At 45.4% G+C, this 23,636-nt stretch overlaps 1 protein-coding gene across 2 annotated transcripts; it reads left to right on the top strand.

Annotated features, from left to right (window-relative positions):
- The first annotated feature begins 32 nt into the window (after window positions 1–32).
- ZAR1L (zygote arrest 1 like) lies at window positions 33–8,522 on the top strand. 2 transcript variants are annotated; one of them, XM_039873089.1, is made up of 4 exons: window positions 33–2,258; window positions 2,775–2,867; window positions 4,575–4,649; window positions 8,053–8,522. In XM_039873089.1, the coding sequence occupies exons 1-4, from the start codon at window positions 1,542–1,544 to the stop codon at window positions 8,194–8,196; spliced, it is 1,029 nt and encodes a 342-aa protein (XP_039729023.1). In that variant the 5' UTR covers window positions 33–1,541; the 3' UTR covers window positions 8,197–8,522. The 2 variants fall into 2 exon arrangements, with proteins under 2 accessions (XP_039729023.1, XP_039729024.1); XM_039873090.1 differs by lacking the exon at window positions 4,575–4,649 and having other exon boundaries at window positions 8,053–8,521.
- Window positions 8,523–23,636: the final 15,114 nt, after the last annotated feature.

The following is a 23,636-nucleotide window of genomic DNA, read 5'->3' on the forward strand; positions in this document are numbered from 1 at the left end:
CGTGAGGGAGACACTGGGTCCTCATTCGGCCGCCAGCTGGCGCTGCGGAGCCGCCTGCCGTGGGGCTGGCGCGGGTTGGGTCTCCGCGCGCCTCGGAGCAGCCCGCCGGGCGCCCTCTGTCCGCCTCACGCCTCGCCCGCCTCACGCCCCGGGTCTGCACAGGCCCTTGGACCCCCAGAGTCGCCCGCGCGAGGGGCTCCGACGTGGCGTATGGCTGTGGGTAACCCCTTCCCGGCCGCGTGCGCCGATAGAGTGGACGGGGCGGACACGACGCGGAGGACTGCGGTTCTGGTGCATGGGGCGCTCCTGGGAGCAGGTGACGACCTTCGACCTTCGTGAATCCCGCCGCGGCCCTCCCTGCAGTGTTGGCTGCTGCCCCGTGCGAGGCCCGCTGGCGTCCTTTACATTGTTAGGTGCCCGAGCACCCTGTGTGTGCGTGTCTGCCCCCCAGACTGCGCTGGGAGATGAGTGCGCCCTCGTCGTTCACAGGGTCCGTGACATGCCTGGCCCAGGGCTCCGTTCGGGTTCGTGGTGCCGCCTGCAAAGCCGCCCAGCGGACTCGGGGCGCGAGCTGCTCCGGGCCATGCGGCTTCGGGAAGGCTCGTGAATGGGCACGGCTGCTGATGGATCGGAGAAAGGATGGGTCCTATTCGGTGCCTCAGGGGCCTTTTACTTTGATGGAGACCCTTAGCTGTAGCAGGCAGCCGCGCCAGTAAACAGCGAAGCTTGGGACCTTCAAGGCCCAAACAGCAGGGAGCAGCAGGCCTCTGCTCCTAATCCATAATAGTAGCTACGTCTGCGATAGTCTGCTTTTTGCTGTGGCACATTTAATCCTACAATAACCCCGAAGATTGGTTAATATTGTCAGATGGGGAAACGGAATCACTTAAGTAACTTGAAACCTGGTAACAAGGCCCAGGTTTCAATTCAAGTGGGTTTGGCTCTAGATAGGTAACTCTCCTGCTATTAAATCTGTATTTACCCTCTAAATCAAAACAGTGTGCTTCACCCCCACTTTTTTGGGGGGGTTGCTCACTAGTAGTGGATGGAGAACGTTAGTCGTGTCATACAATCCTCTGAAATACATTTTCTCTCACTGTGTACCGCCTCCCCCACCCCCGTGACTTCATGCTCCTCCCTCCTGTGGTCTTAACATGCATGAGCTCTACCATACGTGCTTTCTTCCTTATACTCTTCTCGTATAAGGCTGCTCAAGTAATTTACTCCTTGTGTTCATTTTGCTATACACTTTAAAACAGGATCTCTAAAATAGTGTGTTACTAGGAGAATAAATGGATTACTAATTAAAGCATGTGCAAATAAGTTAGAAATGAAAAACAGCTTGGAAAAAAGATTCAGGAGCAGCGAATTAAAGAGACAGTGTGCAGCAATTGGAATCAGGTGGCAATTAGACCTCTGCAGGCAAGTAGCTCTCCTCCCCCCATCAATTAAGATAATGGGCAGCAGCTCCCGTCAGAATCTGAAATAAATGGAGAAGCTCCCTATCTTGAACCAAACTGGCCAGGAGAAAGAAGGGGCGGATGAAGGTGGCAAGCGGGACAAGGACACACACAAACTGTACCAAGATATTGCGCTGCGCCTGGGCGCTGGGCGAGCGGATGGAGCGCTTTGTTCGTGTTCCCTATGGCCTGTACCAGGGGACACAGTATGGGAACACCCTGCCTTGGGGCCAGCCCGGACTCTCTGAGCACAAACAGCCGGACTGGAGGCAGAACACTGGCGCCCCCACTTTCCTGGCCAGGCCGGGGCTGCTGGTGCCCACTCCCGCCCCGGGCTACTGCACGGACCCTTACAAGGGGGCGCAGCTTAAGGCCATCCTGGCCCGGATGAACCCCAGCCTGCGCTTGCGCCTGTGCAAAGCTAACACCAAGGAGGTGGGCGTGCAGGTGAGCCCGCGGGTGGACAGGTCCGTGCAGTGCTCGCTGGGGCCCCGCACCCTGTGCAGTCGCTCCCCTTGGGGCAACACGGGCCCCAGGGCCGCCCTGCCAGCCTGGGGCGTCTATTCTGCAGTGACGGGCTGCCGGGGCTTGTCCCGGCCGCGGAAAGACTGGGAGGACGAGGGGACCAAGGCGCTTTCAGGTCCCGTGGAGACCAGCCAGCAGCAGCCGCCGCTGCCGCCACCAACGCCAGAGGCGCAGGAGAAGTCGGGGGAGGAAGATGCCCAGAGTCCTGGGGAAAGGAAGAGCCAGCAGGCCCCGGGAGACGCCTCCGACCAGCTCAGGAAACCCCGCTTCCAGGTGCACTTCCTCTCCCTTGTTCCTGTCCTCTTCGAGTCCCAGCCTCGCTCCCCTCTTGTCCATTCCTGGGGTAATGAGAGCAAAGCCTTCCCTCCCTTCCTCCGATGAAGGAGAGGAAGTTCTGAAAATGGATGTGTACATGGTCTGCATGTTTTGTCACTTAGTAAAATAAGGTGCCAGCTGTAAACACATGGGAACCAAAAGTCTGGCAACCACTGCTATTGGTAATGAGGTGACAAAGAAGAGTTTCAAATCTGTGAAATGTGTGATCCGATTTTCACTTTGGGGCAGACGGCTGGTAGCATTGTGGAAAATGAGTTGGAAAAGCATAAGAGACGGTAGCGAGAAGAATCTCAGTAATCCTTGAGAGATGAGAGGCTAAATTATTGTAGTAACCTTGGGAACAGCTATGAATGAGGTTAAAGGGGCTTTTTATATTTCACATAGAAAGCCAAAAACAAAGAAGGATCTAGCTTCCTCCACCCAAGATAATGTAAGGCTCTTCTTTATTTGCAGTTTTTGGAACCAAAATATGGCTATTTTCACTGTAAAGATTGTAAGACCCGATGGGAGAGTGCTTACGTGTGGTGCATTTCTGGAACTAACAAGGTGAGCAAAGTGAGCGGGATATGGAAGAGGATGGGGCAGCACAGACGCTGAGTGGAGGAAGAAAGTGTTTCCTAATGGAGTGTGGGTTAGTGCTGTCTTACTCACCTTGGCAGCCTCAGTGCCAGGCTCATCAAAGGTGTGGGTTAAACTGGACAGTCCATGTGCGCTCCTGAGGCTGCCGAACCATGGCCTGGTGTTCTCTTGGGTTTGAAGGTGCTGTTGGACAAAATATCAGTTTATTTAGATGAACTTCTGTTGTGTATGTACACTGGGACTTTCTATAATCATCTTGGTATATTTGAACGGGTTCGGGCCTCAGGGCTAGGAAATTTCCACTGTGTGTCCACAAAGTGGGGCAAAAGATTTTTCAGATAAATTTATTTAAATTAGTTGCAAGTATACAGTACATCGGTTAGACGTCTATATTGTTGATAAAACAATTTCCCCAATTGCTCCCTCCCTCCCCTGGCCCTCCACTTAGCCATCATATTAATGCTAACTGTATTCCCTGTGCCGTGCAAAAGAGAAATTATTGTAAAGGTTAGCCTGTCGGATTCTTTTAGGCTAAGCAACCCCCACCCCATGCACCTTAATTTGAATTAGTTGTGAACGTATTGAGATTGGGCAAGACTTCCCAGTCTGTGTTTCCATGTTTTCCTGAGTAGACTCTGGACACCATAGACTCGAGTTTCAGTGTGAGACCAGTCGGCCAGGGCTGAGCAGCTTCTCCCTCTCTTCACTGGGTGTGTACGCTTTCTTCTGAGTGTGTAACAGTTTACACCTGGTCTGTTTCATTAACTTCTACAAGCACCTGCATTTGAGTCACCTGTGCTATACTGGGTTTTCCAGCCAAAGGATGGTACAGGGAGAGGCATGCTAAGAACGGATAAAAACATGACTTTCACACTAGCCATTTACTGGACGCTGGAGGCAAATGTATTTTTAAACTAAGCTAGAATTACTTTCTCTTGCTAGGAAAAAAAACGTGTCTAATTCAAACACTTCAAGACACTAGGGTACAAAGAACAAGACATAGAATTCATCCTTAAGAAATTTATTCTGATAGGAGTGATGCAGACAGGATGTGATTTGGTGACAAGTGCAATGAATGGCAACCATAGTATGGACATGGTTTGGAAATAACACAGGAGTGGGGTGATTAACCCTGTCGGGTTGAGGTGAGGATGGGAGGTGGGGGCAGGGGCGGTCAGGGCATCTCGATGTCCAAGCAGGACTTAAAAGGCTAAATCAGAGGAGCTCAGCAGTAAGGCGGGGAGGATGTGTGCACAGGGCAATGCTCAAAGCCTAGCATTCACGTGGATGGGTGGGTAATTGTGGGTAATTTGAAGATCAAGGTGGGAAATACTGGGGAAAAATTAAAGCAGGGGCTAAAAGACTGGGGAAAAAGGAGAAAATCAGCGGTTTGGCCCGCACCAGAGTGAAATGACAGCTGCTTCCCATTGAAGACTTCATGTGCATTGTTGGGTAGTTGTCAGAACTAGAGGGTCAGGAGTAGGACCGTGATCTTACAGGTAAGGAAAACGCAGTTCAAAGAGTAAGAAAAAGTAACGATAGCACCGGAGGAGCTTAAGACCTCAGGGTAGAGGTTGGGCAAAAGCAAGTGACAGGCGAGGGAATGGGCTACTTAGGAACTGGGAGCCTAGGGTACCTGTAAACTTGAATAAAAAAAGACAAGTTTCTCTTTAGGTTTACTTCAAACAGCTCTGTTGCAAATGCCAAAAGAGTTTTAACCCTTACCGAGTGGAAGACATCCAGTGTCAGGTAAGCCTGTGGAACACTTCCATTGTGTCTCTAAGGCCTCCACTCTCAACGTGAAGCTTCTGTGGCATAACATTAGGGTTTGACAAACTTGGATGTCTATGTAGGAGGTTTAGATTTTCTGTGTTTTCATTTTTATAATATTTTAGGAAAAACATAAATTCTGGTTTTTCTTGGAGGGAGATGGGAGAAAATTTATTCAAGTTGCCTTATGTGGTGGGTTTATGTAGGGGTGTGTGTTTTTCTTCAAACACTCTGTATAGTTCGGACATAATAATTTAATAGGTAACCTTTATTAAGCTTTTACTATATGCCACGCTTTGGGCTAAGGGCTTTATGTGCACTATCTTCTATAAGCTAACTTTTGAGGTTGGTGTTATTCCCACGTTACAGAGCAGAAAAGTTCAGTGAGACAACAATTTGGTCAAGGTTAAACGGTTACTGTCAGTTGTGATCGGATCTCACTGCGTCTCCAGTGCCCTGGAAATCGCAGAATTAGGTGTACCTGGTCATTCTGGATTGAGTGCTAGCTTGTTTCCAAAATATCTGGCAGGAAAGTTCTCTCAGCTTTTCAGAAAAGTGTGACATAGTTGATTTTCATAATCAAGAGGTTCTTTTTTTTTAAAAAAATTCTTCATTTAATTAAAAATATTTTTTAACTAAGCATTTTTAGATTAAAAAATAGTCTAATAATTTGCAAATGATTTATCTTTACATTTTCTAGTCTGATATTCTCAGTCTGTTTAATATAATTATTAAATTGGATTTAAATGTATTAATACTCCTTTTTCCTTCTTGTGTTCACTTGAGTTGATTTTAAAAAGAATTTCTCTTCCTCCCCCATGATCTTGGTATTCATTCTTTACTGTTCTTCTGGTGGTTGCCCTGGACATTATGACATAATTCTCCGATTTATCACAGTCTACGTAAATTGTTAATCTTACCTCATTGACAGTGACCGTAGGACACGCTAACTCCTTATCACTTAGTCCTGACTTACATGGTGCTGCCGTTGGATATTTTAATTTTTAAACTTCACAGGACACATTATTCATCTAGCTTTAGTTGCATTTATCCTCTCCACTGCTCTCAGGTCCTTTTTGTTGCGGGGACCCCCTTTGACCTGAAGAACACATTTTAATATTCCCTATAGCGCAGGTCTGAGGATGGCACATTTCATTTGGTCTGGATAACTTTAAAAAAAAACAAACACATTTCTGCTGGGTATAGAAGTTTCAGATTGGCAGTAGTTTTCTTTCTGCTCTCTAGGGCTCTGCCCTTGCTGTAAAGGTGGCCGTTAGTCTTAGCAGCTCCTCTGAAGCGATCTCTCTCACCCACTCTTCCTCCCCTTTTAAATCTGCTTGTTTTTGAAACATTCCTCTCTGCTTTCCTTTTCAGCAGCTTCACAACTATGCCTTGCTGTTTCTTTATATTTATCATGCTTAGGATTCATAGTATTTCTTGGATCTGTAGCTTGAAGGTTTTTATCACTCTTGGAATATTATCAGCCGTTATCTTTTGAAATATGACTGCCACCCCATTCTCTTTCAGTTACTCGTATTTAGACCCCTTGCCATGTCCCTTATGCCTTTCGTGCTATTTTCTGTATTTCCTACACTTTTATTTCTCCCCGCTTCAGTTTGGATATTACCTACTAAGCTTCCATTTTTCTGATTCTTTCCTCGGCTCTTTCCAATCCGCTGTGAAACTCATCTACTGAGTTATTGATTTAAGTTATTGCATTTTTCAATACTAGAATTTTGTCTTTTTGAAAAAAATGACTTCCAGTTTTCTGCTGGAAATATCAGTCTTATCTTAAAATCTGTATCAGATAAGCCATTAATTTAATCCCCTGTGATTCTGTTGGTAGCCTCTTCATTTCCTTGGTTTTCAAATGCGTTCTGTCTCCTCATATACCTGATTATTTTTGATCGAGTGCAAGATATTGCATATGAAAAATTATGCTGATAAATAAGGCCTAGAATAGTATCTTCTACAGAAGATTTGCTTCTGGCAGGTGATGGGAAACCTAATCATTTCAGGTCTCTGTTTTCCAGTTGGGTAGAGATGTTTTGAATCTGGGCTTTGGCATCTGTGAAGGCTGGTCAATTTTTGGTTCATCCTTATCCTTAGGGTATAGCTTTTCTGGGTCCCAGCTCAAAAATTGAGTTGTCTTCCAAGCTTTTCCATTTTTTCATACTTAAAATGGTTCCTAAGCCTTATCAACTTGTTAGTCATTTTAAGTTTCCAACTGTCTTTCTCTTCCAGAATTGGCAGGTACCTTTAGAGGAAAAAAATCCCACATGTCACCTCTATTTCTGTTTTTTTTTTCTCTAATGCTTTGATAATTCTCTAGTGACTTTAAATAGTTCTTTTAAAAAATTATTTTTAGCTCAGTTTTTTCAGTTGTCCTAAGTAGGAAGCTTGGTCAAAATTACCTAATTCACCATTGCCAGAAACAAACCTACCTTTACAGTAAGCCCTGATTTTTTTTTTTTTTGAGCCTTTCTCCCTTATAAAGGTATTATGAGAATTGAATTAATCTATATAAAGTGCTGGATAGAACAATTCATATAGGAAGCACCATGTGAGTATTGGGTATTAGAATTTTCTTATGAGGACACATACTTACAAGTAGGAGGGTGGAAGATAGACATTTAGTACAGCATCTGATAAATCACATTTTCATTCTGGAAAATGAAAACGCCTATTCCCATAATGCAGAAGGTAAAGCTGGACTTTCTCTTTTGGCTACGGACACAGAAAATGGAGCAGTGATTATCAACCTCAGTGACTAACAGGGTTGGGAGGGCGGGCGGGCACCTTCACCAGGCTCCATGGGGAGTGGTCTTTATTTATCAAAAGACAGAATGGGGTAATGGTTAAAAACAACCTAAGTTCTAGTAATGATAAGGCACTTCCAGAACAGAAAATCCAGCTTCCTCTAGAACAGCCCTCCTTTTCAGTGATGCGACCAAAGTCACCTCCAGATGTTGCCAGGCATTTGCTGGAGGGCAGAATGCTGCTGGTTGAGGGCCGCTGGTGAGCGCTGGTGTTTTCGGGTGTCTATGTAGGTGGTCGAATCACTGCTCACCCACTGCCTGTCAGCCCCCTCCCCGCCCGGCATGTGGACACCTGTGTAGCGAGGGCACTCTACAAAACTTCTGTGTCTTCTTGGCTCAGCAACGCTCTTCTGATCATTTCCGATCATTCATCTTGACAGATGCACGGCATCTAATGGGATGCGAGTTGTTTTGTGCACCTTGGCCTTGGCCTTCTCATAGGATGCGAAGCAGGGCGAAGATAGCGGGGAGAGGCGGGTGGGGAGAAGGACCTTGCTTTGCGGATTACATTTGAAATGCTAATTTGATCACATAGTGTCCACACTGTTCCTTGTTTTCTAAAGACCTGTTCAAAGTCCCGTTGTTCCTGTCCTCGAAAGAAAAGACACATTGATCTAAGGAGGCCTCACCGGCAGGAGCTGTGTGGCCGCTGCAAGGACAAGAGATTCTCCTGTGGCAACATTTACAGCTTTAAATGCATCATGTGACAGGCAGTGTGACTTGCACAGCTCACCCGGTCACCTCTTGTCACTTACTGTGCTGGTCCCTTTTTGTAACTTAGCTCTGACCTGGTTCGAAAAATGGATTAGGCTTTTGTACTTTTTGTAGGTTGTTTAACAATTGTACAGTGTTAACAGAATAAAATAAATGCATGTAAAATAGACCACGAAGGCACATTAATTGGTGGCTCCAGGGTAAAAACATCAACGTAGCCTTGGGAAATGGTAGATGCGCTCACTTTCGCAAAGGCGACAATGAAGAGGAACAATATTCGCTTGACGGATATTTCCAGGCTGGATGGCCTAAGCACTGGGGATGTAGAGACGATCAAGGGGCAGGGCCCTCGCCTTCAAGTACACACCATAGTGACACTTAGTAAGGGCCAGGTGTCGTTACAACTCATCACAGCCACCAGAAGCAGAAACTTTTGTACCTTTCCTGGTAGTTGAGGAGAGGGAGCCACGAAGTTCGCAGGGTAGAGCCAATGTTGGCACCCAGGTGGACTCACTGGCTTTCACTACGACGTTTATGTTTTCTCCCGGTTCAGATGCGATCAGCGCTAGCAAGGAAACAGGGGTGCTATGACGGCGACCTGAGAATGGACACCTGCAGGATTAGGGAGCTGGGAGAAAGGAAGATGGTTTCGATCCATGGGGGCAGCAAGAGCAAAACCCCTAAGGGGGTGGAATGTGGGCCCTGAGCTGATGTGGGGCCTGGGCTGGAGAGGGCAGGGCTCCGGTCACAGGTGCTTTTGGCTGCGATCAGCACATGTCAGCCTGTGACGGGGTTTCAGTAGGCAGCAACATCAGATTTTTTTAGTAAACCCGTGTCTATGGGGGAAGCCCAGGCAGAGTGGGAGGAGGAAGACCAGCTCGTGCACCCACGAGCAGAATAAGGGTGGGGCGGAGGGTGGTAGCCATGGAGATGGAGAGGACTCCATGGACTCAAGGTGACATTTGAAACTGTCAAGGAGGGACCAGAAGTGGATGGTGGGAAAACACATGATGACTTTTAGATTTCTGCTTTGAGCTGTGGGGCAGATAGAACTGAGAGGTGTGACAGGTGCACATTCTTGAGTCATTACCTAGATTCAAGTCCTGGGTGTGGCACTTCAGAGATGCGGGAAGAGGGGCAAGTTGCTCTCTGTCTCAATTACTCTTCTGTACAATGGGGGCGATAATAGCACCTGTCTCTCAGTGGCGGTGTGAGCACTGCAGGAGCTGATGCATGTTAAGCACTTAGGATATCACATGTAACATTTTGAGGGCTCAGTAACTGTAGCTGCTGCTGTTTGGCGTAGCTGTGTAGTGACGTGGGCGAGGGCTTCTGTTTTTAGCGTAGTAAGTTGGACATATTTGAGACGTCCGGATGGAGATGTCACGTAGCCATCGAGTACATGAATCTGGTGTTTAGGAGGGAAGTAAGAGCTTGGGGGAGAGCTGGAGATAACAAATACGTGGTATGTAAAGCTGTGGACCTGGAAGGGCCACATAGAAATTGGTGACAGCGAGAGGAGGACTTAGGGAAAAGGGAGGTGCTGAGTAGGTCTGTGTATCCATGGGGATAATGCAGTAGGGAGAAGCCGACTACAGTGGGGCGAGGACAGTTGTGCAGGAGCACAGCCCCTGAATAGGGAGAAGGGGTGGGGCCAAGTGGGGCGATCAGGCCTGAATGGGAGCAGCGATGTTCCTTTTACGGTAAAATGGGGACCACTGAGAACATGAAGCTAGCTAGATAACGACAGGTTGACAGATTTGGGCGTGAAGAGGAGACTGTCTGATTATTTACTCAATGAATTATGAAGCAAAGTCGTCAGCTGAGGCAGGAAGGGAGGGAGGGAGGGAGAAGCAGTCATCCCAGGTACTGGGAATCTGAACTTATCAGGGAGGCACAGTTGTCTGGGCTGGGACTGAGAGCTCATTTGGGGATTTGGCCCTGTTGGATATATACTTGGTGGCAGTTGGGTTCCTGTCATGTCACACTCAAGCAGATGCAAAGGAGTGAATCTCAGGTCTAACTACCTGAGTAAGACGGAGGAAATTTGTGAATATCAGCAAGGAAGTGATTAAAAGTCCCTGGAATTTGTTTTTGAGTTCAAATGTTTTTTTTTTTTCCCTTCTTTTTAAATCAGATTTATTTTGGGTAACATTGGCTAATAACATCATATAAATTTCAGGTGTACAACTTTATAATATAACATCTGTATACTCTATTGTGTAGTCACCCTCCAAAGTCTCCTCTCATCACCATATTTTGACCCCCTTTCTCTCTTTGCCCTCCCCCTCCCCTGCCCCTGTAGTAACCAGCATTCCATTGTCTATCTGAGTTTGTTTTTGTTTTGTTTGTTCATTGGATCAAACAAGATCCATCCATGTTGTTGCAAATGGCAATCCATGATCTATCTATGCTGGAGCAAATGGCAATATTTCATCTTTTTTGTGTGTATGTATGAGCTGAGTAGTAGTCTGTTGTATTTATCCAATCATCTGTTGAAGGACACTAAAGTTGTTTCTGTGACTTGGCTATTGTAAATGATGCTGCAGTGGACATACAGGGGTATATATTTATAAATGTTTTCAAAATTTTGGGGTAGATACTCAGAAGAGAGATTGCTGGTTCACTTGGTAGTTCTTTTAATTTTTTAATTCTTTTTTTAAATTAAAATTATTGGGGTGGCATTGGTTAACAAATATATATAGGTTTCAAGTGTACAATTCAATAATACATCATCCATATATTGCATTGTGTGTTCACCCAAAGTTAAATTTCCTTCTGCCACCATGTATTTGACCTCCTTCACCCCTATCTACCTCCCCCTGCCCGCTCCCTCTGGTAACCACTAATCTGCTGTGTCCATGACTCTGTTTGTCATGTTTGTTGCTTTGAGTTTTATGTCCTGCATATAAGTGAAATCATGTGGTTCTCAACTTTTTCTGTCTGACTTATTTTGCTTAGCGTGATAAATCACAAGATGCAACCATGTTGCCAGTGGCAGTGTTTTATCCTTTCTTATGGCTCAGTAATATTCCATCATACGTATACCACATCTTCTTTATCCAGTTATCTATCATAGGACACTTTGGTTGTTTCCATGTCCTGGCCACCGTGAGTAATGCTGCTGTGAACATCAGGGTGCACACATCTTTGTGGATAAATGTTTTCAAGGTTTTTTAGGGGGATAAAAAACCAGTAGGGGGATTGCTGAGTCATATGGTAATCCTATTAGTTTTTTTGAGTAAACTCCATACTATTTTCCACAGTGCACTTGTTATTACTTGTCCTGTTAATGAGAGCCATTCTAACGGATGTGAGATGGCATCTCATTGTGGTTTTGATCTCCATTTACCTAATAGCTAGTGAAGCTGAGCATCTTTTCATATGCCCGTTGGCCATTTGCATGTCTGGATTGTTCACTATTTTATTGTTGAGTTGTACGTTGTACGAGTTCTTTGTATATTTTGGATATTAGGCCCTTATCGGAGGCGTTGTTTGCAGATACCTTCTTCCATTCGGATGGTCGCCTCTTTTGTCTTGTTGACGGTTTCCTTTGCTATGCAGAAGATTTTTAGTTTGATGTAGCCTCATTCTTTTTTTTTTTGCTTTACTTCCCTTGCCTTTGAGGTCAAATTCATAAAATCCTCTTTAAGTCCAAGTTCCGTGAGTTTACGTCCTATGTTTCCTTCTATGCAGTATATTGTTTCAATTTCAGGTCTATATTCAGGTCTCTGATCCATTTTTAGTTCATTTTGGTATATGGTGACAGCAGTCTAGTTTCATTCTTTTTCATGTGGCTTTCCAATTTTCCTAGCGCCATTGATTAAAGAGGCTTTTCTCCGCTCTATGTTTTTGGCTCCTTTGTCAAAAATTATTTGCCTATATATGTGGGGGTTTGCTTCTGGACTGTCAATTCTGTTCCATTGGTCTGTGTGTCTATTTTTCTGCCAATATGATGTTTTGATTGTCACTTTGTAGTATAATTTGAAGTCAGGCAGAGTGATGCCTCCAGCTTTGTTCTTTTTTCTCAGGATTGCTTTGGCTATTTGAGTGTGTGTGTGTGTGTGTTATACATTTGATGATATTTTTGTTCTATTTCTTTAAAAAATGACATTGGGATTTCTATGGGGATTGCATTAAATCTGTATACTGCTTTGGGTAATATGACCATTTTAACTGTTGATTCTTCCAATCTATTCTTTGTGTCTTCTTCAATTTCTTTTAAAAATGCCTTATAGTTTTCAGTGTATAGGTCCTTCACATGTAAAATATGTTTATTCCTAGATATTTTATTCTTTTTGTTGCAGTTGCAGAATACATTTTTTTTTCATTTTCTGAAAATTCATTTTTAGTGTACAGGAATGCTATGGGTTTTTGTATATTGATTTTGTATCCTAAAACTTTACGGTGTCTATTGTTCCTTACAGTTTTTTAGTGGAGTCTTTGGGGTTTTCTATATAGAGAATCATGTGGTTCACAAAAAATAATAATTTGACTTCTTCATTCCCAAATTGGATGTTTTTTTTTTATTTTTTTCCAATTGCTCTAGCTAGGACTTCTAACACTGTATTGAATAGCAGTGGTGATAGTGGACAGCCTTGTCTTGTTCCTGATCTTAGAGGGAAGGTTTTTAGTTTTTCACCATAAAGTATGATGTTGGCTGAGGGTTTGTCATATATACTCTTTATTATGTTGAGGTACTTCTATGCCCATGTTATTTATTAAGTGTCTTAATCATAAATAGATGCTGTATCTTGTCAAATGCTTTTTTACATCTATTGATATGTTCATGTGATTTTTATCCTGTATTTTATGTGATGTGTCACATTAATCGATTTGCATATATTAAATAATCCTTCTTGTGTCCCTAGAATGAAGCCTACTTGATCATGATGTATAATCTTTTAAATTTATTGTTGTATTCAATTTGCTAGTATTTTAGGATTTTTGCATTTGTGTTCATGAGAAATATTGGTCTATAGTTTTATTTTTTTATCTTTACCCGGTTTTGGTATCAGAGTAATGTTGTCCTCATAAAATGTGTTAGGAAGTATTGCCTCTTTAATTTTTTGGAAAAGTTGGAGAACAGGAATTAAATCTTCTTTGATTGTTTGGCAGAATTCACTAGCGAAGCCCTCTGGTCCTGGACTTTTACTTTTTGGGAGGGTTTCGATGCTTGTTTCTATTTACATGCTATTGGTCTATTTAGATTTTCTAGTTCTTCATGATTCAGTCTAAGAAGGTTATATATGCCTAAGAACTTGTCCATTTCTTCTGTATTATTGATTTGGTGGCATATACTCTTTCATAGTATTCTTGTATGATCCTTTGTATTTCAGTGGTATCTGTTAAAACTTCTCTTTCATTTCTGATTTTATTTGTGTCTGTTCTCTTTTCCTTTTTTTTTTTTTTTGGACCTTTAACCAAGCCTCCTGGATTTCTGCTTCTGGGCTAAAAATGCCCTCTATTCCCTGTGCCTCTTCTGTGACCAGGTCGCCTCAGTCCAGGGCTCCACCCCGTGGGAGAATGTGAAGGGCGATGGGGAGCCAGGCCTCTGAGAGCCCGGGAAATCCTGGTGCTGCCCCGACAGATGCGGTGCTGCCCGGACAGATGCGGTGCTGCCCCGACAGATGCGGTGCTGCCCGGACAGATGCGGTGCTGCACGGCTTCCTTCCTGATCGCCCTGAGTGGGCGGGGTTCACGTGGATTGGGAGGGGCCAGCCGCGCGCGTGCGTGTGCGTCCGTGCGTGTGTGCGTCCGTGCGTCTGTCCGTCCCCGTCCGTCTGTCTGTCGTCCTTCCAGTGATGCTGGCCTCCAGGCTTTGGTTGCCTCGCTTCTGTGCGTCCACGCCTGCCGCCGGGCCCCCTGCAGTGTGTGTGCCTCTGACCTCGCTGCTGCAGTTTCCCCTGTGGCTCACTGCTAGCTCTGGGCGGGAGGGAGGCAGCCAGACTCTGTGACTCAGCTTTCTGTCTGGCAATGGCAGACGCTGACACACAGCTGTCACCCCTCAGCATTCGGTCTTTGCCCGTTCACTGCCCTCTGCTGCGTGGAACACCCCGATCGCTCAGGCGGGGCTGCACAGGGCTTCGATGGGATAAGAAATGGCCACCTGATTTCCCCTCCCCGTGGTCCTGCAGCGCGCTGGGGCTGTGTCCTGCAGCACTTGTCCACCCTTCCCTTCTCCCTTCCTCTCTCCTTTCCTCCGCCTTTAGATGCTCTGAGCGCTCATCTCGGATGTGCTTGTGTGCAGGCTGGGTGTTATCTGCTGGACTGGAGCTGTTCCCTTTGTCGTAACTTCAAGGGGAGAGATGGGGAGGTCCCTCATGCCGCCTTGCACTGAATGTGAATTTTTGACGTGGGACAATGTATATTACATTTTAGCAGAGAAAAAGGTAGAACTGACAAATATTACAAAGAAACTTACTTTAGAAAAATTGTTGGATTTTTTAAATTTTACACTTTTTGGTCTTCAGGTATTTAAATAATGTTTAATTATGATTAGCCACACAAGTAAGTGGATTTTTTTCCTGGCTCACTTTACATCAGCCTGATAAGGTATATTCCTGTATGTAGCCTTCCCTGATTTTCCGTGTCCCCGTCCCCAGAGTAGTCTACTTCAGTTTGCTCTTAAAGGTGACACCCAAAGCTACATGACAGACACAGTCTACAAAGGTGGAAGGGGGAGGCACGTTCTTCTTGCCTTGCTAAATCAGTGCCTCACACAGAAGCCACATTTTCTGAAGCATTATCTTTGTCACAGAGCCGTTTGAGTCTGTCGTGGAAGTCATCCACTTCCATTCCCTCTACTTTGTGTTTAGCAGAGCTACCCTGGCACCCGCTGGAGGCCTATGGCAGTTCGGGGAGAGGCGGGGATTGGTTTGGCTCTGCCCTTGGCAGGGAGAAGCGCCTCTGACGTTCTGGAAATGGTGACGGGGAGGAAGGGGGAAAATGAAAAACAAAAAGGAAGGGGTGGGGGTAAAAATAAGAAATGAGACCAAGGCACTGCCCTCTGCATGCTGGCAGACTGGGCTGGAGGAGTCCCACGTATTCTGATCACTCTAGCCTTGTAGTATAGTTAGGTATCAGGTAGCTAGTGTGGCATCTCCAGCTTTGTTCATGTTTCTCAAGATTGCCCTGGCTACTCGGGATCTTTCGTGGTTCCATATAAATTTTAGAATTATTCTAGTTCTGTGAAAAACTACACTGGTATTTTAATAGGGGTTGCATTGAATCTGTAGATTGCTTTGGGTAGTATGGCCATTTTAACAATGTTGATTCTTCCTCCCCGTGAGCATGGTTTATGCTTCTATTTATTTGTGTGTCCTTCAGTTTCTTTCCTCAATGGCTTATAAATTTCCAAATACAGGTCTTTTACCTACTTGGTTAAATTTAGTCCTGTTTTTTATGCAGTTGTAAATGGGGTGGTTTTCTTAATTTCTTTCAAATTGTTCATTATTCATGTATAAAAATGCAACTGATTTCTGAATATTAATTTTGTATCCTCCTACTTTGTTGAATTGATTTATCAGTTCTAATAGTTTTTGGACTTTTTAGGGTTCTCTGTATAGTTTCATGTTTTCTGCAATGACAGTGTTACTTCTTTCTAGTTTGGACACCTTTTATTTCTTGTCTGACTGCTATGGCTGGGATTTCCAAAAATATATTGAATAGAATTGGACATTCTTGTTTTATTTCTGAATTAGGAAATTGATTTTAAGTTTTCACCATTGAGTAGGATGTTAGGTCTGAGTTTGTCATATATGGCCTTTATTGTGTTGAGCTATGTTCTCTCTAGTCCCACTTTGCTAAGTTTTTCTCACAAATAGATGCTGGATTTTTTTCAAATGCTTTTTCTGCATCTATTGATATGGTCATATTTTTCTTCATTTTGTTTACGTGGTATATCATGTTAATTGGGATATTGAACAAACCTTGCATCCCAGAAATAAACACAGTTGATCATGGTGTATCATCTTTTTAGTATATTACCGAATTAAGTTTGCTAATATTTTGTTGAGGATTTTTGCATCTATGTTCATCAGTGATATTGGCCTATACTTTTCTTTATTTGTAATATCTTTGACTGGTTTTGGTGTCAGGGTAATGGTGGCCCTGTAAAATGAGTTTGGGAACCTTCTCTCCTCTTAAATTTTTTGGAATAGTTTGAGAAAGATAGGTGTTAATTCTTTTTTGAATGTTTGGTAAAATTCACCTGTGAAGCCATCTGGTCTAGGACTTTTGTTTGCTGGGAGTTTTTTGAATACTGATTTGATTTTGTTAGCAGTTATCAGTCTGATAAAATTTTCTGTTTTTTCTTGATTCAGTCTTAGAAAATTGTGCATTTGTAGAAATATATCCATTTCTTCCAAGCTGTTCAATTTGTTGGCATATCATAGTTCATAGTATTTCCTATAATCCTTTGTATTTCTGTGGTACGAGTTGTCACTATGTACAACATAGTAGTTAGACATTTATCAAATTTACGCAATAATCCCCATGATTAGTCTGGTACCCAGCTGGCACTTTACATAGTTGTTAGAGTATTATTGACTGTATTCTCGAAGGTATATTGTACATCTCCATGACTACTTTGGAATTACCACTTTGTATTTCTTAATCCCTTCGCCTTTTTCACCTGGACTCCCAACCCCTACCCCCGCCACCCCCTTCTCTGGCAACCATAAGTTTGTTCTTTCTTATCTATGAGTCTGTTTCTGTTTTGTTCACTTATTTTGTTCTTTAGATCCAACATATAATAAGTGAGCTCATATGTAGTATTGGTCTTTCTCAGTCTGACTTATTTCATTTAGCATAATACTCTGTAGATCCACTCATGTTGTCGCAAATGGTGAGATTTTGTTCTTTTTTATGGCCAAATCATATTCCATTGTATATATGTTCCACGTCTTCTTAATCCAGTTGTTTATCCATTTTCACTGAGGTTGCTTCCGTGTCTTGGCTATTATAAATAGTTGTGCAGTGAACATAAGGGCGCATATATCTTTTCATATTAGTGTTTTGAATGTCTTTGGATAAATACCTAGAAGTAGAATTCTAGGATAAATTCTAGGATAAATACCTAGAAGTAGATAGTTCTATTTTCAATTGTTTAAGGAACCTCCGAACTATTTTCCATAGTGGCTGCACCAATTTATATTTCCACCAACGGGGCATTAGGGTTCCCTTTTCTCTTCACCCTAGCTCACTCTTGTTGTTTGTTGATTTATTGATGCTGGCCATTCTGACAGGTGTGAGATGATATCTCATCGTGGTTTTAATTTGCATTTGTCTTATTGTTGACCTTGAGCATCTTTTCATATGTCTCTTGGCCATCTGTGTGTCCTGTTTAGAGAAATGTTCTCTTTAGAGAAATGTCTGTTCAGGTCCTCTTCCCATTTTTAAACATTTCTTTCTCTAGTGTTAAATTGTATGTGTTCTTTATATATTTTGGGTATTAACCCATTATTAGATGTGTAATTTGTGGCTATCTTCTCCCAGTTGGCAGGCAGTCTTTCATTTTGTTGATGGTTTCTTCGCTGTGTAGAGCTTTTTAGTTCGATGGAGTCCCAGGTGTTTCTTTTTTTTTCTTTTGTTGCCTTTGCCCATAGAGACATCCAGAAAGATGCTGCTAACACTGATGATAAAGAGTTTATAGCCTGTGTTTTATTCTAGGAGTTTTGTGGTTTCAGGTTTGAAATTTAAGTCTTCAAACCACTTTGAACTTATTTTTGTATATCTTGTAAGAAGTTGGTTTAATCTGTTTTTTTTTCTTTTTGCATGTATCTGTCGAATTTTCCCAACACTGCTTATCGAAGAGGCAGTCTTTACCGTCTATTCACAATATACATTGTATATTCTGTTCTCCTTTGTCAGATTAATTGACCGTATAGCTGTAGGTTTATTTCTGCGCTATTTTATTTCATTGAGATATGTAAGGAACTCCGAACAAAATAGTCAATTATCTGCGGTACTTGGGTACAGAAGTTTGAGAAGCACTTGCGGTCCCATTGAGCTCCTTGGGGTACAAACGATGTCTCATTCGTCTCTGTATCCACATGCCTCTTGGATGAGAAGGGACCATATTGAATTGTGACTCTGGAAACTTCTGTGTCAACAACCCAGGAAGACGGATGTGCTTGGAACAGCCTATCTTCCCTAAAAGATCTGGGGGCAACACAGCCTTTTGTTTTAAAAAACTATGTATATATAGGCATACATATTCATAAGTAGGCATATATATATATGGGACCTCAGGCATAACACACTCAATTCACATGCATTGTGAGAAAAAAGTGCAGAGTTCCCAGAAATTTCTCACTTGCTGCAAATGCACAGGCATCCCAGTGCCTTGGGGCTCTGTAGGGAATGTTCAGTCATTGGCGGGTACTTGGGTACAGATTTGAGAAGCACTCGCTGTCACGTGGAGCTCCGTGGGGTACAAAATATGTCTCATTACTCTCTGTATCCTCATGCTGAATTCAGCGCGACCCACAGCGTGCCCAGGGATGCTTTGGCCCATGCTTGCATCCTCCAATCTGCACCTCAATCCTTGTCAAGAAAGAGGCCAAAATGGCAGCTTTCACCTGGTGGAAAGAGGTCAGGTTGGGAGACTTCAGACAGCTGTGGGTCTGAATTCTGACGCTGTCAATTATTAGCTGTGTGATCACCTCTCCTAGCCTTAGTTTTCTTAATTTTGAATGAGTATAAATGGACCACGAGGGCCAGCCGAGGCAGTAAACTGAGGGAGGGGGAGGTGTCTGCTCTAGTCTAGAAGTCCGATTTCTAATTGAGAAGGATGAGGAAGCAGAATCCTCAGGAAGGAGCCCCGGGGCCTCTTGGATGAGAAAGGACCATGTTGAATTGTGGCTCTGGAATCCTCTGTGACCACACTCTGGGGAGGTGGATGTGCTTGGAAAGGCTTCTCTTTGCTAAAAGATCTGGGGGCAACACTGCCTTTTGTTATACAAACCACCATATATATAAGTGCATATAATTCATACATTCATATATATGCACAGATATATATGGGAGATCTGGCATAACACACTCCATTCACATGCATTGTAAGGAAAATGTGCAGCCTTCCGAGATAATTCTAAGTTGCGGCAAATACACCGGCTTCCCAGATCCTGGGGCTTTGTAGGGAATGTTTAGTCTTCTGTGGCTACTTGGGAACGGAAGTTTCAGATCCACTCAGGGTCCCATTGAGCTCCTTGGGGTTCAAACTATATCTCATTCCTCTCTGTATCGTCATGGTGAATTCAAGGCCAGCCACAGACACTGTGCCCAGGGATGCTTTGGCCCTCCTTCCATTGTTACATCCGCCCCTCCATCCTTGTCAGGGATGAGGCCAAAATGGCAGCCTTCCACTGGTGGAAAGAGGTCAGTTTGGGGAGATTGCAGACAACTGTGGGTGTCAATTCTGACTCTGTCACTTATGAACTGTGTGATCACCTCTCTGAGACTGAGTTTTCTTAATTTTGAATGAGTATCCATGGACCACCACGACGAGCCCAGGCAGGAAGGTGAAGGAGGGAGAGGTGTCTGCTCCAGTCCAGATGTCTGATATCAAATTGAAAAAGCAGGAAGGAACTGAGGCCTTAGGAAGGAACCCCTGGGCCTCTTGAATGAGAAGAGACCAGTTTGAATTGTGGCTCTGGAAACCCGTGTGTCCACACACCGGGGAGGCAGATGTTCTTGGAATGGCCTGCCTTCCCTAAAGATCTGGGGGGATCACAGCCTTTTGTTAAAAAAACCACTATCTATATATCTATATCTATATCTATATCTATCTATCTATCTATCTATCTATCTATATGCATATATGTGCCAGACGTATATATATATATATATATATATATATATATATATATATATATATATATATATAGGAGCTCTGGCATTATACCCTCAGTTCACATTCGTTGTGAGCAAAAAGTGCAGACTTCTGAGAAATTTCTCACTTGTGGCAAATGCACAGGCATCCCAGGCCCTGGGCTTAGTAGGGAATGTTCAGCCATCCCCAGTGGTCGAGCATTTAGGTCTTTTTCAGTTTCTCCCTGATGACGTCCTCGTGCCGGCACCTTGGACAGGGCCATCTTGCTCATCAGCCTCAGTGTGGGACTGGCCAGCTAGCCCAGAGAACTAGTCTGGGTGAGGCCTGGGCTTGTGGGGAGTGGTCTGGGTTTGTGGGGGTGTAGTCTGGTTTGTGGGGTGTGGTGTTCCTGCTGGGCTTCACAGGGGTGTGAGTCTGGTTTGTGAGGGTGTGAATTGAGCTACAGGGGGTGGCCAGTCTGGTTTGGCCAGGGTGTGGTGTCTGGACTTGTGGAGAGCATGGCCTGGCCTGTGAGAGGCATGAACTGCCCGCAGGCTTGAGGCGTGGCCTGGGCTTGGGGGTTGTGCGCTCTGGGTCTTGTCCCAGCTCCTCCCATCCTCTCAGGACAGAGCAGCGAGTCGGTCACCATTGACCCGCTGACCTACAAAGATCTGGAGCTGACTCTAAGTTCAAGCTGGTGGGCAGGTAGGAGAGGATGTGGTTAGACCTCAGGAGCCCCAGGTAGCCAGGGCAAGGCGGGAACGTCGCTTCAGCCTTCCCTTTGGAATCTTCGGTGTTGAAGTTTGTATCATTTAATACTGGGTTTGGCGACAAGTAGCACAATAGCCATTACTAGCGCCTTAAACAAGCAATAGTTTATCGCTTAACAAGGTGTCTAGGGAGGTGGTGGCAACTCAATAATTGCATTAGGAACGCGGTCTCCTGTTTTGTTATGTTTTTTTTCATCATTCTTAATGTGTTGGATTTTCACTTCATCCTTATATCTTCCTGGTCAAAAATGGCTGCTGGACCTCCAAGCATCGCGTCTGCATCAAAGCAAGAGGGAGAGGAACAAAGATGCGCTTGCTAATTGTACCTCTTGTTTTTATCAGGAAAACCAAACTGTTCTCAGAAGACTCTTGACAGATTTTCTATAAGATTCGACCAGAAACAGTCACTCAGCCTTTTCCCTAATATTTGGCCCGAAGTAGTCACATGCAAGGAATGCTGGGCAAATGACTATCTGGCTGTTTAGTCTTTCTTTAGCGGGAGGCAGCAGGGGAGAAAGGCGCTGGGAATGGCTGTTGGGTGGCTGGGGACCGTGTCTGCTCCCGTTGTTAATTGCTCCCTGATTTTCTGGTGGGAAGTTCTCATGTTATCAAGTGCTGTTCTGTGAATAGCACCCGGTGGAGCAGTTAATCAAGATGCCCTACCTTTCGCCAACCAAGGGGGGACCCAGGTCAGGCCATCTGGAATCTCCTACCACGGAATCTCAGGGTTAAGCGTGGCTGCAAGTCACATGACCCAGTGGTTCCACGATTGCTCTATAAGAGAGTCGTAGGGGTGGCTTGACCGGCGCAAGAGGCAAGGGGCGTGGGGGCAGGGAGGGGCTTGAAGTCGCGTTTAGGACCCGATCCCCTAGGAAGGTGAGGTGTTTGGAACAGTGCGTTTTCCTGCTCTCGGGGTCTGGTAGTGCCCTTGGGGGATCATTGGCCTCTGAGATGCCACGGTTCTAATCCTCAGGAGTCACTGCCCGCAGCCCCTCCCGTACCAGGGCAAGCCGAACCCCGTGGTCCTCCAGGGCATCATTCGCTCACTGAAGGAGGAGCTGGGCCGCTTTTGGGGGCTGGACCCACAGGACCCTGGGGACCCCCGAGACTCCTAGATCTGGCACCTGCGGGAGCAGTGAGTCTGGGGGGTGGGCAGTTGGGGCTAGGGGCACATCTCATCATGCATTTTGGGACCCAATGATTCTTAGCACCGTCGGGAGGATAGCGGGCCCTTGTTCACCAGATATCTATTCCGAGCCTCTCTTCTGCGCTCACCTTGTGCTGGGTGGTGCTGGGGACAAAGCGCAACTGAGACAATCCTGGCCCTGCCTTCCTGGGACTCCCACTCCAAAGGGGGAGACGGATCTGTCTGTTCACAGTGAAGACTCAGAGTGGGCGGGGCAAGGATCCTAGAAGGGGTCCCAACCCTGCTTGGGAAGAGGGGTGTCCCAGACAGAGGAGGCGGCGCATGCGAAGACAGGGCGAGCCAGGCGCTCTGCTCAGCGCCTCCTCCATGCTGGCCCCTCCTCTGCCCCCTCCAGTAAGTGGCCCACTAAGGGGGCAGCCAGCCACTGTCATATAAGCACCTGAGTGTGTCGTTGCAAAGGGAGATGGGGTTAGTTAGGAAAGACCTTGGGCTGTGGGAGGCCAGGACAGCCCCCATGGGGTCCTGTGGTGCATCAGATGGATGGGCGAGGACATGCTCTGGGCAGAGGGGATAGTGTGTGTGAAGGCCTCATGTGAGGGTGGGGGCGTGGAGAGCACGAGGGGACAGGAAGAGAGAAGCGAAGAAAACAGGTTTTCGGCACGTTGAGTGCCTGCTGTGTGGGGGACTCAGTCTCCACCTGGAGGGATCCCACTCATTGGGGAGGGCGAAGAATATTTTTAGTAGCAGCAGCAGCAGCAGCAGTATTAGTAGTAGTAGTATTAGTAGTAGTAGTAGTAGTAGTAATAATAATAATAATAATAATAATAATACCAGGAGCCAAATGTTCGTGAGCATTTAACTGTGTGCCAGGGACTCTGCTCAGTGCTTTATCATTAGTTTATTTGATCCTCACTGAGTAGGCATTGCTATCGTCCCCATTTTAAGAGGATGAAACGGAGGCACAGAGAGGTTAGAGAACTGGCCCTAGGTCACACAGTGAGTAATACGGCGGTGTAGACCTTGAATCCAGGCAGATGGTGCAAGCCCACTCTGGTGCCCTTAGCCGTTGTGCACGGTTGGCAGCTGCCAGCCCAGGACGGAATGCTCAGTGAAGCCAGGGAGGACCAGCCCTCTGCCCTGCCAGGACTGGGAGCTCATGGGCCTGGAGAAGCCTGTGGGTCTTCCTGGAGGAGCTTGGCAGAGTAGTGCCGGAAGCCAGATAAGCTTTACTTTCAGATCTGGTAGGTGTGTACATGTGTGTGCACGTGTGTTTTCCAGGATGGCCACAAGGTGGCGGCATCTGCCTTGCGATTCCCACAGCTGGCTAGTGGCTGCTTTTCCTCTTCCCAGGTTGGAGCTTGGCAGTTTGGGAAGACCCAGGATTTATTCATTCATTCATCCAACACTTAATGAGTTCCTACGGTGTGCCAGGCATGCTGCCCAGCACCAGTTAATATTTCCTGGGCCCTTCTTCAGTGCCAGACATGGTCTCAGCACTCGTCCTAGAGTCCCACCACCTACGGATAAGGGATTCTTGTCACACTCCACAGAGATGTGAAGTGGAACTGCCGGTGGTTCCCTAGCTGGTCATTAGTGGAGCAGCGCTGGATGCAGGCAGCCTGGTGAGAGAGCCCAGGTTCCCACCCAGTGGCCAGACAGCTGTCCACGCTGTCCTGGTGGGGTGGGGTGGGGATCCAGACA

The sequence above is a fragment of the Pteropus medius genome, unplaced genomic scaffold (assembly GCF_902729225.1).
Source record: "Pteropus medius unplaced genomic scaffold, Ma_sr-lr_union100, whole genome shotgun sequence".
Lineage (NCBI taxonomy): Eukaryota > Metazoa > Chordata > Mammalia > Chiroptera > Pteropodidae > Pteropus > Pteropus medius.

What these genes read in the sequence shown, in the direction of transcription:
- ZAR1L (XM_039873089.1), top strand. Translation starts at nt 1,542, where the DNA reads ATGAAGGTGGCAAGCGGGACAAGGACACACACAAACTGTACCAAGATA. An exon ending in GCATTTCTGGAACTAACAAG is followed by an intron (nt 2,868 to 4,574) that starts GTGAGCAAAGTG and finishes GTTTCTCTTTAG; the next exon opens with GTTTACTTCAAACAGCTCTG. An exon ending in TGGAAGACATCCAGTGTCAG is followed by an intron (nt 4,650 to 8,052) that starts GTAAGCCTGTGG and finishes TGTTTTCTAAAG; the next exon opens with ACCTGTTCAAAGTCCCGTTG.